Source organism: Octodon degus, unplaced genomic scaffold (genome assembly GCF_000260255.1).
Source record: "Octodon degus isolate 3935 unplaced genomic scaffold, OctDeg1.0 scaffold00178, whole genome shotgun sequence".
In the NCBI taxonomy this organism is placed as follows: domain Eukaryota; kingdom Metazoa; phylum Chordata; class Mammalia; order Rodentia; family Octodontidae; genus Octodon; species Octodon degus.
In genome coordinates this window covers 2,640,982-2,654,645 of record NW_004524754.1, presented here as the reverse complement: position 1 = coordinate 2,654,645, position 13,664 = coordinate 2,640,982, and the positions used below count along the sequence as shown (strand labels likewise).

General features: G+C 39.3%; 1 protein-coding gene across 1 annotated transcript in view; it reads left to right on the top strand.

The window, feature by feature from the left end:
• Ndufa9 (NADH:ubiquinone oxidoreductase subunit A9) overlaps nucleotides 1–13,664 on the top strand; it is a 37,848-nt gene that overhangs the window by 20,748 nt on the left and 3,436 nt on the right. The window contains exons 7-9 of the mRNA XM_004643567.2: nucleotides 8,617–8,684; nucleotides 9,645–9,721; nucleotides 11,500–11,595. Coding sequence (XP_004643624.1) covers nucleotides 8,617–8,684; nucleotides 9,645–9,721; nucleotides 11,500–11,595 — 241 coding nt within the window. The remainder of the gene's footprint in view (nucleotides 1–8,616; nucleotides 8,685–9,644; nucleotides 9,722–11,499; nucleotides 11,596–13,664) is intronic.

Genomic DNA, 13,664 nt, shown 5'->3' with positions numbered 1-13,664 from the left:
TATATATATATAGTGTTGCCTCCTGCTTATATTAATTCTAGTCAGTCTTACTTTTCTTTGCATCATCTGGCAGCTGCTAGACTGATTTCTTGTGCTTCCTTGCTAGGTTTTTTTCCCCTGTATTTAGGACAGGGTCTACAGGGTCTCACTACATAGATCAGAATTGTAGTGATTCTCCTGTTTTCAGCCTCCCAAGTGCCAGGATTACAAGTGTGCACCACCATGCCCAGTCTCAGTTGCCATCTCAGCGTGCTCCAGGGGTGGGGCTGGCAGAGCATGCCAGGGATTGAACCTCAGCTGCTGCACTCTGCCTAAGCAGGTGCTTTAGTCTGCTGAGCTATCAGTCTGACCCTTCCTTGCTATTTTTAAGAAGTCTTTTTTATGAACCTTAACTATAAACCTGTCTTGTATGTCTGAGATTCTGTTCTTACATTGGTTTATACTGTTGTAGATACTTTCAGTAGAAATTTTAGTCTTCTGCATATCTGCTTGAATCTATTTTATGGATTCTTTTTTCTTCCTATATTTGACATTTATGGTTTCCATCATTTTCCTGAGCTCCTCCATTTTTTTGTCTGTCTTTGCTTTAGAGGCCCTAAGCATGTCTTTCATTGTGGTCACAATCTCTCTAGTTATCTGAGAAATTATTTCTGATTTGATTTTTTTTTTTCTAGAGTCACATTTTTTTTTTTCTTTTTTTTTTTTTGCGGAACCTGGGATTGAACTCAGGCCCTTGTGTTTGCCAGAGAAGCGCTTATTCCACTGAGCCATCTCCCTGGCTCCTAGAGTCACATTCATTTGCTTTGTCATTACCACTTCACAGAGCCTAGGTTGGTGGTCTTTGTATTGTCCTCCCTCATTGCCCCCTGGGTTTGCCTCTGGTGAGCTGGATATTTGGGGTTCCATCTTGTTTAAATGTCTTCTCATTTTTCTTTTTAGTATGATCCCTGGGTTGATGCTTGTAAATTGACTATGGTGAGTTGCTTTATTGCTAGTATGTAGCTCCTTTAGGAAATGGCTGCTCAGAAATATCTTCTAGGCGTAGTGGGGTTTTGGGTATTTTTGTCTGTTACAAGATCTTTTCCATTTGTTGGGGATGAGTGAGAAGTTGCTGCCTATATGACCCAGCCCCTGATTCTTTCTATGACTTTAGGCAATCTCAGTCTTGGTATACCAGGAAGAACACCTGGTTAGAACAATTATGTCACTTAGGTTAGAGTGGTGCAATCAGCAATAACAATAGCATCAAATATAACCTAGGAGATGACAAAGTGAGGTAAGCATTGGTTTGCAACTTCTAATCATATGAACTAGACTTGTGGCTATATAACAAAATCTAAAACAAATTAGAAAATTGTGTGTGGTCAATAAGCCCTCAATATGCCAATTTTACCCTTGGGAGACAACTTAAAAGGGGTGGGGGGAAAATAGAGAAATAGAAGAGGAAGAAATTAGGCTGGAGGACAAAGCAGGATCATGAAAACTGGGAAACTGGTGCACAAGACAGGTGGGAAATAGGGAAGAAATAGAAGGAAGAGCAGATCAGAACAACAATGACAAAAAGCCTAGAAACCGTGTTCACACTCATGTAAAAGCAAGGTCAAACAATGAAGGAAGAAAAAAAAACAAAACAGAAACAAGAAAAAGGAGGGGAAACTGTCCACTTTCAGGTTTGTCTCTGCTGTCACTGGTAGACAACATGTGGAGACAGAGTCCAGATTTGTTTTAAATTATCCCAGCAAGGCAGCAATACCTTTATGATAGGGTAGTGGATAATGTCATTGAGCCTGACATTTACTTCTGAAGTTCAGACTGGTTTCTGGCCATGAGGCTGGGACCGGGTTGTTGAGCCCACAGCCATCAGTGCACCTTGTGTGGGCTCAAATTCAGCTGGAAGCTGGTAATGGACCCCACAGTTGTTCTGAGTTGTGAGCTCAGTTTGCCCTTCTCCAAGATGGCTCCTGTCCAGTTACCCTGTCTTGAGGCACACTGGATCCCATAGCACCCACCACCTGCCATTGTGGGCCTACACTCCATTGCTCCCTTCCTCTGCTTCTCTGTGAGGCGTCTGGGGTCGCCAGCAGTCACTGTGTGTCTGCAGGTTTGAACTGTTCCTCCCACGCAGTGAGACCCAGATGCAGGGAGGAAGCTCTGCAGGCCATTTTCTTCTAAGTTGAAGCTTCTCTCTTTGCTCACCTCATAGGCTTTAATTATCTCTTCAGGTCATTTCTGGGTGCAGGACCCCCACTTCCCTCCTTTTTATCTTCCTTTCATTGCTATATTCCAGTGTCTGGACAGTGTATCTTACAAAAGCTATTTCTCTGCTGCTCAAAGTGCCATCTTCCCTGAAGTCTCCTCTTTATCCTTATCTTTATCCTTTATCATTCTTAATTTACACATGTTGAGCCATTCTGGCATCCCTGGGGTGATATCATTTGGTCCTCATATATGATCTTTTTAGTGATTTATTGTATGCTGTTTGAGAATTTTTGCACCTGTGTTCATTAAGGAAATTGGTCTATAGTTTTCTATTTCTTGTTAGGTCCCACTCTGGTTTTGGTATCAGGGTGATAAAAAGTTCCAAGGGCTGAGTTTGGCAGTGTTCCTTCCCTTTTACTAAGTTTGAGGAGTGCTGGGGATAATTCTTTCCTGAATTTCTTATAAAATTCAGCGGTGAATCCATTGAGTCCTGGCCTTTTTGTTTTGTTTTAATTGCTTCAATTAACTTGAACTGCTCAAGGTATTTATACCCTCTTGGCTCAGTTTTGGTAATTTGTATGTCTAAAAATTTATCCATCTCTTCTAGAGTCTCCAATTTATTAGACTATAGACTTTCCAGATAGATACCCTATCCTCTGTATTTAGGCAGTGTTCTGTACGGTTTCATTTCTAATTGCATTGATACGGATTCTTCCTTCTCTATACTGGTTTTGGATTTTTAAATTGTTTTTATTTTTCAAAGACCTTGAGGTACCTCATTCTGTTATATGTGATTGCTGTGTTTTTATTATTCATGTTTTTATAGCATTCATGGCTATGAACTTTCCTGTTAGGACTTTCATTGTGTCCCATATGTTCAGGAATGTTGTACAACCATTTTTATTTGATTCTAAGATGTTTTAATTTCTTTCTTGATTTTTGCTGTGATTAATTGATTATTCAATAGTTTGTTATTCTCCATGTATTTTTTTAAATTTCTGTGGTTTCTTTTACTATCCATTTCTATTTTCATTGTTATATGATTTGATGACATGTATGAGATTATTTCAACTTCTTCTATTAATTTGAATTTGGCTTATGGACTACTGTGTGCTCTGTTTTGCTGAGAAAAATTTATTTATATATATATGTGTATATGTATATGTATATATACATATATATGTATATATATATTTTTTAAATTATTTTTTTCCCCCAGAACCGGGGATTGAACTCAGGCCCTTGCCCTTGCCAGGGAAGCACTTATTCTACTGAGCCATCTCCCTGGTCCCCAAAATTTATATTTTGTTGTTGGTTTGAACACTTATCTAAGTCCATTCATTTGAAGGCATGATTCAACTCTGATATTTCTTTGCTTATTTTTTTGTCTAGGTGATCCCTTTGTGATAGTGGGGTACTACGATTGTGTTGGCATTTATCTGATCTTTGATGACCAGTGATTTTTTTTATGAAGTTGGCTATGCCAATGTTTGGTGTGTATAATTTTACAGTTGTTATCACATCCTGTTGAATTGTTCCATTTACCAAAATTGAAAGGAATGAGGCTTGCGACAGGGAACCCGGATGGATGGTCCATCTGGACCCTAAGGCCTCCTCAGACACGAGCAGGCACTGAACACATCATAGGGACATTGGCTCAAAGACTTGCACAGCAGGCTGACAGGGTGAGGAGAGGAAGCGTTCTGGATTCATGATGATGTTCGAAGGGGGAGAAAGGGTCAAGAAAGATCCAGACCCACAAATCCACCCAGATCTCCCTGAAGCTTCAAAGCTTGCCCCCTTGGGATGTGGAGGAAAGAGCCCACTGCCTGAATTCAGACTCCAATGTACATAGCACAGTGAGGATGTTTTAATTTTGTGTTCTTTTAACTACATGGGGTTTTGTGTTTGGGGTGTTGTTTGTTTGGCTTTTTGTTATTATTGTTGTTACTGCCTTTTTCCTTCTTATCCTTGAGTAGTGGTAATTAAGTGATAATAAACATTTCTATGTATACTTGTTGGCCATTTGCATATCTTATTTGAAGAAGTACCCATTTGTATCCTTGGCCACTTAAAAATTTCAGTCTTGTTGCTGTTGAATTATAGTTCTTTCTATATTCTGAATATTGAACTTACCAAATACATGGTTTTCAAATATTTCTTACTCTGTAAGTTGCCTCTTTGCTATGTTAACTTTGTCCTTTGAGGCACAGAAATTTTTTATTTTGTTATAATTCATATTGTCTATTTTTACTTTGGTTACTGGTATTTTTGGTATCATAACCAAGAAATCACTTCCAACTCCAATGCATGACAATTTTCCTCTTGTTTTTGTCTGAGAATTTTATAGTAGTAGTTTTTTGGTTTAGATTTTGATCCTTTTTAAATTACTTTTTTGTGTATGGTGTAAGGTAGGGTCTGTCTTTATTCTTCTACATGTAGATGTCAAATTTTCCCAAAGCCATTTGCTAAAGATACCCTTTTTCCCATGGAATGGTGACACTCATGAAAAATCATTTGACTGCTTATGCAAGGTTAGTTTGTTTGTTTGTTTTTTTTTCTATTTGTATTTTATTTCACGGCCTATGTATGTTTGTGTTTGTCATTATCAACTGTTTTGATTGCTGTACAACTGTTTTGATTGGGCTGTAGTAAGCATTGACATTGGGAAATATAGGATTTCTAGCTTTTATTTATTTTTTAGTTGTTTGGCTATCACTGGAAGAAAGATAGTCTCTTTAATGAATGGTGCTGGAAAAACTGGCTTTCTACATGCTGAAGGTTAAAATTAGACCCTTGTGGGGCCAGGGAGATAGCTCAGTAGAATAAGTGCTTGCCTGGCAAGTATAAGGGCCTCAGTTCAATGCCTGGTTCTGCAACAAATAAATACATAAATAAAATAAAATTAGACTTGTCTATCACCATGAATTATAAAGTTAAAATGGATCAAAGATTTAAATATTGAAACAGAGACACTAAGTCTGCTGAAGGACAAAGTAGGTAGAAATCTTGAAGTCTGAGGGATAGGCAGAAATAAAACCAAAAACCAACTGCATGGGAAAAGAATCAACACCTGGGATCTCAGCTTTTTGAAAAGATTCTACACATCAAAAGAAGTCACCAACAGAGTAAAAAGAAAACCCACAAGTTAGAAAAATTTTAGCTGATTGTCCCTCAGATGAAGAACTTCTATTTATAACATAAAGAATTTTAAAAAGTCAGGCACCCCAAATTCAAAGACCCAATCCAAAAATGAGCATCTGAGATGAATGTATACTTCTCAGATGAAGAAATACAAATGGCAAATAAACATGAGAAAATGTTCATCATCATTGATCATTTGAGAAATGCAAATTAAAACACTACTGAGATTCCTTCTTACCTCAGAAAGAATGGCTATTATCAAGAAGTTAACCAGTAAGGAATGCTGGAGGAGCTGTTGGGGAAAAGGAACCCTTCTCTACTGTTGGTGAAAGTGTAGTTTGCTACAACTTCTGTGGAAATCAGCATGGAGAATCCTTAAAAGACTAGGATTAGGTGTCCCATTCAACCTAGTCATTCCCCTCCTGGGTATTTTTTCAGAACTAAAAACATTATACTCTAGCGATATATGTACACCCATATTTGACATATATGACAAATATATGTGCAGCGCAATTTGTCATAGCTAAATCTTGGAAACAACCCAAATGCCCGTCAACTGAAGAATGGATAAAAAAGATGTGGTATTTTCACACAATGGAGTATTATTCAGCTATTCAAAAAAAGGACAAACTAGAGGCCTTTATAGGTAAATGGATTTGTCTCATAAGTGAGATAAATGAGACCTGCATGTGTTATTGTAAACACTGTGTTATCTTCCTAGTGTAAGAAACTGAAAGAATAAATAAAATCTGAAAGATACAATAGATACTGTGAAAGGAAAGAATCTGTTTAAAGGGAGGGAGCAACTGAGATGAGGGTAAGGAGAAAAGAAGGAAGGGAAAAAGAAATATATACAGAGGATAGCTTGGATACTTATACTGCTGATTTCTGCTGAAAGGTCTGTTGAAAGGAGCAGTTAGGGCCGGCCAAATAGCTCAGTGGATTAAAGCGCTTGCTTAGGTAGATGGGGGTGGGTGGGTGGGGTGTCAAACCACCGCCCACCCCCCTGCTGTGCTGGCCCCAACCCTGGGGCCAGCTGAGATGGTAATTGAGCCTGGGCATGGTACCGGCCTGTAATCCCAGCACTTGGGCAGCTGTAAACAGGAGGATCACTGTGAGTCTGACCTATTTAGTAAGACCCTGTAGACCTTGTACTAAATACATAAAAAATTTTAAAAAAAGAAAGGAGTAGTTAATGCTTAAGTTTTTTTCTTTCTTTTAATTTTTTTAATAACTTTGCATGCTTATATCTAGTAATCTAAGCAACTAATTTGGAGACAGCAATATGCAATATAACAACCATTGTTTAGTTCCTATCATTTTGTTTTGTGAAATTCTATATCATTTAAAATGTCCTCTTAAACTATTTTTTGGGGCCAGGGAGATGGCTCAGTAGAATAAGTGCTTACCTGGCAAGCGCAAGGGTCTGAGTTCAATCCCCAGTTCAGCCAAAAAAAAAAAAAAAAAAAAAAACAAAAAACTTTTTTGTTCTCTTTAGTACAATAATTATTTGGCTATGCAGAATCCCTTGAAATTTCATATGAATTTCAGAATGAATTTTCCTTTCTATAAAAATTACCATTGGGTTTATCATGAAGATTGCACTAAATCAGAAGGCTGCTTTAGATAGTATTGATACGTGACCTAATCCCTTTTGTGCTGCTATAACAAAATACTTGAGACTGGAAGACTTGTAAAGAAAAGACACTTCTTTCTTACAGTCTTGGAAATCTATAAATCTGAGCTCAAGCATCACCCTTGGCTGAGGACCTTCTTGTTGTGCTGAAACATGTGAGAGGATAGGATGGTGCAAGGGGCAAGGCTGCATCCTCATGTGGCAGCAGAACAGGAGAACAAGCTGGGTGGATGCTGGGTAGCCTCTGTGCGAAGGGCCTTGACCCTGTGCAGGAAGGTGCTGCCCGTGTGGCTTAATCACCTCTTAAAGGGCCCACCTTATACTGCAGTGTGAGCAGCGCCTGAATTTTGGAAGACGCGTTTAGATCACAGAAGCCTTATAAGAACAAGATGTCTTTCAGTCCATGAAATTGGATGCCTCAATGTTGTCGTCACTTTAGTGTATTTTTTTCACTGCCTTAATTATTTTTGGTATTTTAAAAATTATTTATTTGATATAGAGTCTCACTGCACAGCTCCAACTCACAGTGATCCTCCTGTCTCAGCCTCCCCAGAGCTGGGATTATAGGTGTGCACCATGTCTGATTTCTATGGCCAGCTCAGCTTTGGGTGGGGCCCACATGGCATATGGTACTGGCGATTGAACCCAGGTCCTTGCACTTGCCAGGCAAGCACTTGCCAGATCACCAAGCTGTGTCCGTGTCCCTATTTCTGTATTTTTTGATGCTATTACAAATAATTTCTACTCATTGATGCTTTAAAATTTTCTTTTACATTTAATCCACTTGAGATATATTTTACTTTACAATGAAAAATAAGCCACTATCTTTTAAATTTTCCAAATAGTAGAATCATAGTTCCATGTATTAAGTAATATTTGCATTTCTATAGATTTTTGATATCCTGTTCATCATATGGTTGACACCCCCACCCCTGCCCTGTTTTTTGGTCTTTTTTTTTTTTTTGTGGAACTGCGGATAGAACTCAGGCCCTTGCACTTGCCAGGCAAGTGCTTATTCTACTGAGCTATCTCCCTGGCCCCCTTTGGTCTTTTATTTTTTATTTTATTTTTTTTTTTTTGTTCCGAATGCCTTCAGGGCAGGTTTGGCTGACTTGAGTTGTGGGGATTGAACCACGGCAACCTGAGCCTGACTGCTTTGTTGAAGCAGCCACTTAAAGCACTGAGCTTAGGGGCAGGCCCCCTAGTCTTTCAGAGACAGGATCTCACAATAGAGTTCAGGCTGACTTTGAACTCATGTTGTCATCCAGGCTGGTCTCAAACTTGTAGCAATCCCCCTGCCTCAGAGGTCTGTGCCACCACACCCAACTTAAATACCTATTTTTTTACCAGAATGTTTTCCCTGGGTTACCTATACCATGCAGTTGGCAGTAGAGATAAGAAAGCAATTGCCAAGCCATGTCACTGCTCTGCCTTCTTGCTTTTGTCTGTAAATGGTTGGCCTTTTTCCTTTCATGTTTACCATCTAAAACCAAATGACTGCTTCTTGTTAGGATCACTAGCTTCTTTAATGTCAGCACACTTATTTTTATTTTGAATCGCAGCTGTGTTAATCTAGAGCTTGGTGACTCTTACAGTAGCTTAGGCCTTCTAAACATTGTTCTCATTGCCCCTGCCAGGTATTCGTGCATTTGTTGGTGTGCCTCTTATTTCCTTGGGCATGAAGACAGTGAAGCAACCAGTGTATGTAAGTACTTGGAGAATTCGGGTTTGACTGATCATTTCGTTCTGCTGCTTCAGTCTTACTGCTTCGTCATTTTCTTTGTCAACATATTCCGGCATGTCGCTTCTCAGTTTCCTTAAGAGGTATGGGTCTTCTTGGCATCTTTGTTCAACTGCATGTTCATTTAAGAAAGCTTTATGTTTGTGTGGAGATAGCTCTGTAGATCCAATTGCTCTCTGTAGTGTTCTCCAGTGGAGGCAGGTAAGTAGAACAGTTACCAGACAGTGTAATAGGGGCTACCATAGGCAGTCACACGTAATTACACCAGACGGGCACCTAATACAGGCATGGACCTCTCAAGAAATGTGTCCCAACACTAGGTAGTATAGCAGAAGCTGCGGAAGGTTTTTATTTCTTGTAGAGGGCTCAGAGGTGGAGGAGTGTGTTGGATTCCTTCTGAAGCTGAGTGAGGATTTCCTCGCTGGTGGCACCACTGACATTGGGGGCCAGGTAACTCTTTGTTCTGGTGTCTGTTGCAGTATGATTTATACCATTTCTGTCATTTAGCAATTAGATGCCAGAAGGCCTAGTCCCCTCCCTCCAGTCGTGATGTCTAAACAGACAGACAGTGTGCTGTGGTCCTGCTTGGTAGTTTGTAAGGGGAAGAGTGGTAGGAGAAGAGACTGGTGACATGGGGCCAGAGTCAGAATGGCCCGGAGCTAGCTGGAGATCTCGAGAAACCCTTGGGCGGGTAATGAAGGAGGGCGCATTTGAGCTCTTGAGAAGGTCGACTGTAAAGAAGCTTTCTGAAAATAGATGATGACATTATTTTAATTTTGCCACATTTTTGTTATGATTAGGGTCACCTGCTTTCCTTTTTCCCTTTATTCTTCTCCCCTTCTCCCTCTTTCCCTTCCTCTCTCTCTATCTCCCTTTTGTCTCTCTCTTCTTCAACAATTATTTAAACATGTTTAATTTCTGCAGGTTGTCGATGTAGCTAAAGGAATTATTAATGCAATTAAAGATCCAGATGCCAAAGGAAAAACCTTCACCTGTGTTGGGTGAGTGCCTAGAGTTTGATGTTAATGAAAGATTCATGGTTTGACCAACTATTTCTAGACAAGTCCCTAACAGATGTATTGTATTTTTACCATATCAGCATCTCCTGATCCCCAGAGCTGAAGAGGAAGTAAACTACCTATAGTTCATCTATTTGTGTTGCAGCTTTTACCTGCATCATACTGTTAGTAGATGTTGGTGGGCTAGCTTGTGGTCCGTGTTCTGCAGTGATCCTTGCAGATCTTCCTGGGATTTCAAGGAAGCTATGTAAGGACTTTGTATGATATTTCCCCTAGCTGATGTTGACATTTTATGGAGTTTTTTCCTTTTGGGAAAATATGTTACAGTAATGAAATTCTTACTGCATTATCTTCATTTAGCTCTCAATAATCATAGTTTTTCTGAGGCAAAAGAGATTAAGAAAACTGGTGAGAAGATATTAAGATTAAAATGTATTGTAAGAGAGGGTAATTATTAAAGTTAGGTTTGACTAGTAAAGACAATTCAGATCTGTGGAATAGGGAAGAAATAGTCCCAAATATTTATAAGAAAATACTGTGTGATAGGATGGTATTTTTAATATAAGGGAAAGGGTATATTCAGTAAATGATTCATTGAGTAGCATGGAAGCAGCAGGGTGACATGTTACGAAGAATTCAGCGACTTCTTTACCACATGTTATACAGAAAAATGTGTCGCAGAAGGGACCTGTGGTTTAAAGAAAATCTTAGACAAAAATATATGGAAATTTATGCCACTATAGAGGGATTTTTCTAAATATGAAACCAAACCATAAAAGAAAGATCATTAGTTATGATTAAATAAAATGTTTGACATTTTATATTATATGAAACACCAGAATGTGTTAAAAGACTAAATACACATCATAAAAGATGATCTTATCTATATCACTAAAATATAAAGAAGCTTTATGAATCATCATTAGGGACATGATCTGATAGCTCAGTGGCATAAGTGCCTGCCTGCAAGCACAAGATCATGAGTTCAATCCCCTGTACCAAAAAAAAAAAAAAATTCATTTTGGGGCCAGGGAAATGGTTCAGTAGAAGAAGCGCTTCCCTGTCAAGTTCAAGGGTCTGAGTTCAATCCCTGGTTCTGCCAAAAAGAAAACAGAAATACTTAATAAAAGTTTTAAATTTTCAGAATATACTTTGATCTAGTCCCATATCTAGAGACATATTCTAAGTACATAATCATGGATATGTATATGATTATTCACTGCAGGAATGTTCATTGAAGCAGTGTTTTTACAAAGGAAGATTTTGTTTTATTTAATTTATTTTTAATTTAATTTAATATTTTTATTCATTTTAACGAGAAAAAAGATAAAATAGCAACGAAACAGTTTTAAAAGAGGTTAGACAGTTACAATAAACATTACAACAAAGGAAGATTTTAATTAGCTTAAATTTTCCAAAACTGACAGTACAAATGTTCAGTCATTACGCATGCAGTAGAATATTTAGTGACATCAGAAGATGATTGTAACATAGTATTAAATTTAAAAACTGATGGCATAGGTTGTATAGTATCATAGAAGAAAAATGGATATATGAAAGGAAATGAAAACACTATACAGCAAGTACTTTAACTTCATCTTTAGCAGACATATTATAGGTAGTATTTCTTTGTGCTGATCTGTATTTGCTATAGTACATATATTTTTTTTTTTCTTTCTCAAAAGAAAAATGTAATTTTGTTAAAAATTTTGCTCGGAGCAACCATTATATTTGAAGAACTACATGTCTTCTCTTTCTAGGCCTAATCGGTACCTCCTCTTTGACCTTGTGCAGTACATCTATGCCGTAGCTTACAGACCTTTTCTCCCGTACCCCATCCCACGTTTTGCCTATCGGTGAGTCAAGTGCCTCTTTTGTGCACCCCCTGAAAAACAGCTACTCTGGTGCTCTCATTACTGCTGCCCTCCCTAGGGCAATGGGGAACATGTCCCTGACAATGTAGAGCAGCCTGCGGACCTCCAGGGAGAGGTACTCCTGTCCTGGTATGAGCCAAGACAAGAAGCAGAGGTGTCGGAGAAGGGGAGACATGGGTTGGAGTGGATGGGACAGTCTTTGTTGGGAGTGTCTTCCTGCCCACCAAGTAAAAACAGGCTTGTGCTGGGGACAGGGCTCAGTGATGGAGTGCTTGCTTCTCATGGTCCTGGCCCCGGCTTCCATCTCCAGCACTGTATAGAGCACAGTAACAAAACAGAATGAAAAGAATCCAGAGTTTTTTTTTTTGGAAAAGTGGCACATTGTGTAAGGGAGAGATCAGGTGGCCCTGTTTCATGGCACTTGCCTGGTGGGAGAGGGTTCCTTTTTTATTAAACCATTTTGCTCATGTAGTGGGGAAAGGAGCAGGTCTAATTCAGACTTGACCTTTCACTGCCTTCTATTCCTTCCCTCCACTTGGATCACTTCTTCCCTTTGTAAGTGGCTGTAAAGGTCACTTTGGACCTGTCTTGTCATACCCTAGTGGTATGAATAGGGAGATTTTCACATCCATTATGCCAGAGTGATTTTTAACCAATAAGACAGTGGACTCCATATTTACTCACTTAACAGATATTTACTGAATGCCTACTATATCTTAAGCAGTCCATTAGGTACTCAGAATGTTTACAGTAAACCTTCAGAAAAACAGTCAAGGGAGCTAGGAGTGTAGTTCAGTGGTAGAGCATGTGCTTAGCATGCATGAGGTCCTGAGTTCAGTGTTCAGCACCAATAAAACAAAACATACATATGCAGAGTAGTGTCATGGTGGATATTGGGAATATTCTCTTTTCCAGTCTTTTTTATTTGTTCAAAGTGTAAGGGAATGAAAAAAAGAGGTCATAGAACCCTGAAGAAAACCTGCACTTAACTCGAGCAGGGTTAGAGAACTTTACCAAGGAGGATAAAGACTGAAATGGCCAGTGAAGCACCTTTGGAAACCTAGATACTAAAGGGAAAGGAGGTCTGGAGAAGAAGGGGTGTTTATAGAAGGGGAACCTTGTAGGTTTGTGTACGTCTGTATCTCCAGCACCTACAACTGTGCCTGGCATAGAGTAAGAGCTTTGTTAATATTTCTGGACTATGATGCTGTAGAAAAATCAAGTAAGATAAAGGACCCAAAGATAGCCACAAGGATGAAAAAGATCTGGTGAACGGGAGTTTTAAGGTAGTGGAACAGCTATAGACCAGGTTGCAGTGAGCCACTTTCATGGTTGTGCATGGGTTGGCGTATGCGTGCAGCATGGCCCATCAAGGGAACTGGAGTAGACTAGAGGTGACTTGTTAGGTGGAAACAGTGTGGAGAGCTGGAGGTTTATGGGGGTGATTGCCCCTTCATTTATTTATATTTTAACTTTGTTTTATTAAAAATTATGTTAGCCCAATAGATCAGCTTTCTTGGTCATTGGGACAAGTTGAGTGGAATTGGAGATTTTATGTTTACTAGAGAAATTCTTTGTTTTTGTTTTTGTGTTTTAGGGAAGGGTCTACAGGGTGTTCAGGGTCTCACTACTAGATCAGACTCATAGTGATCCTCCTGTGTACAGCCTTCCAAGAGCTGGAATTACAGGTGCATGCCACCATGCCCAGTCTCAGTTGCTGTCTCAGTGAACCCCAGGGGCGGAGCTGGCATGGCAGGCCTAGGGCTTGAACCCCTGGCCCCTGTGCCTGCTTGCAGGTGCTTTAATACACTGAGCTATTTGGCCAGCCCTTACTAGAGAAATTCTGATTAGTCTTAGGCTTCCTATTTCATTTATTTCTTCTGTGGAAGTGATGTCTTGTGAGCTTCTACAAAGCTGTGATCTGTACTTTTTTGTTTTCTCTTTTTCTTTTTTTCTTTTCTTTTTTTTGTGGAACTGGGTATTGAACTCAAGCCCTTGCACTTGCCAAGCAAGTGCTTATTCTACTGAGCTATCTCGCAGTCCCCGATCTG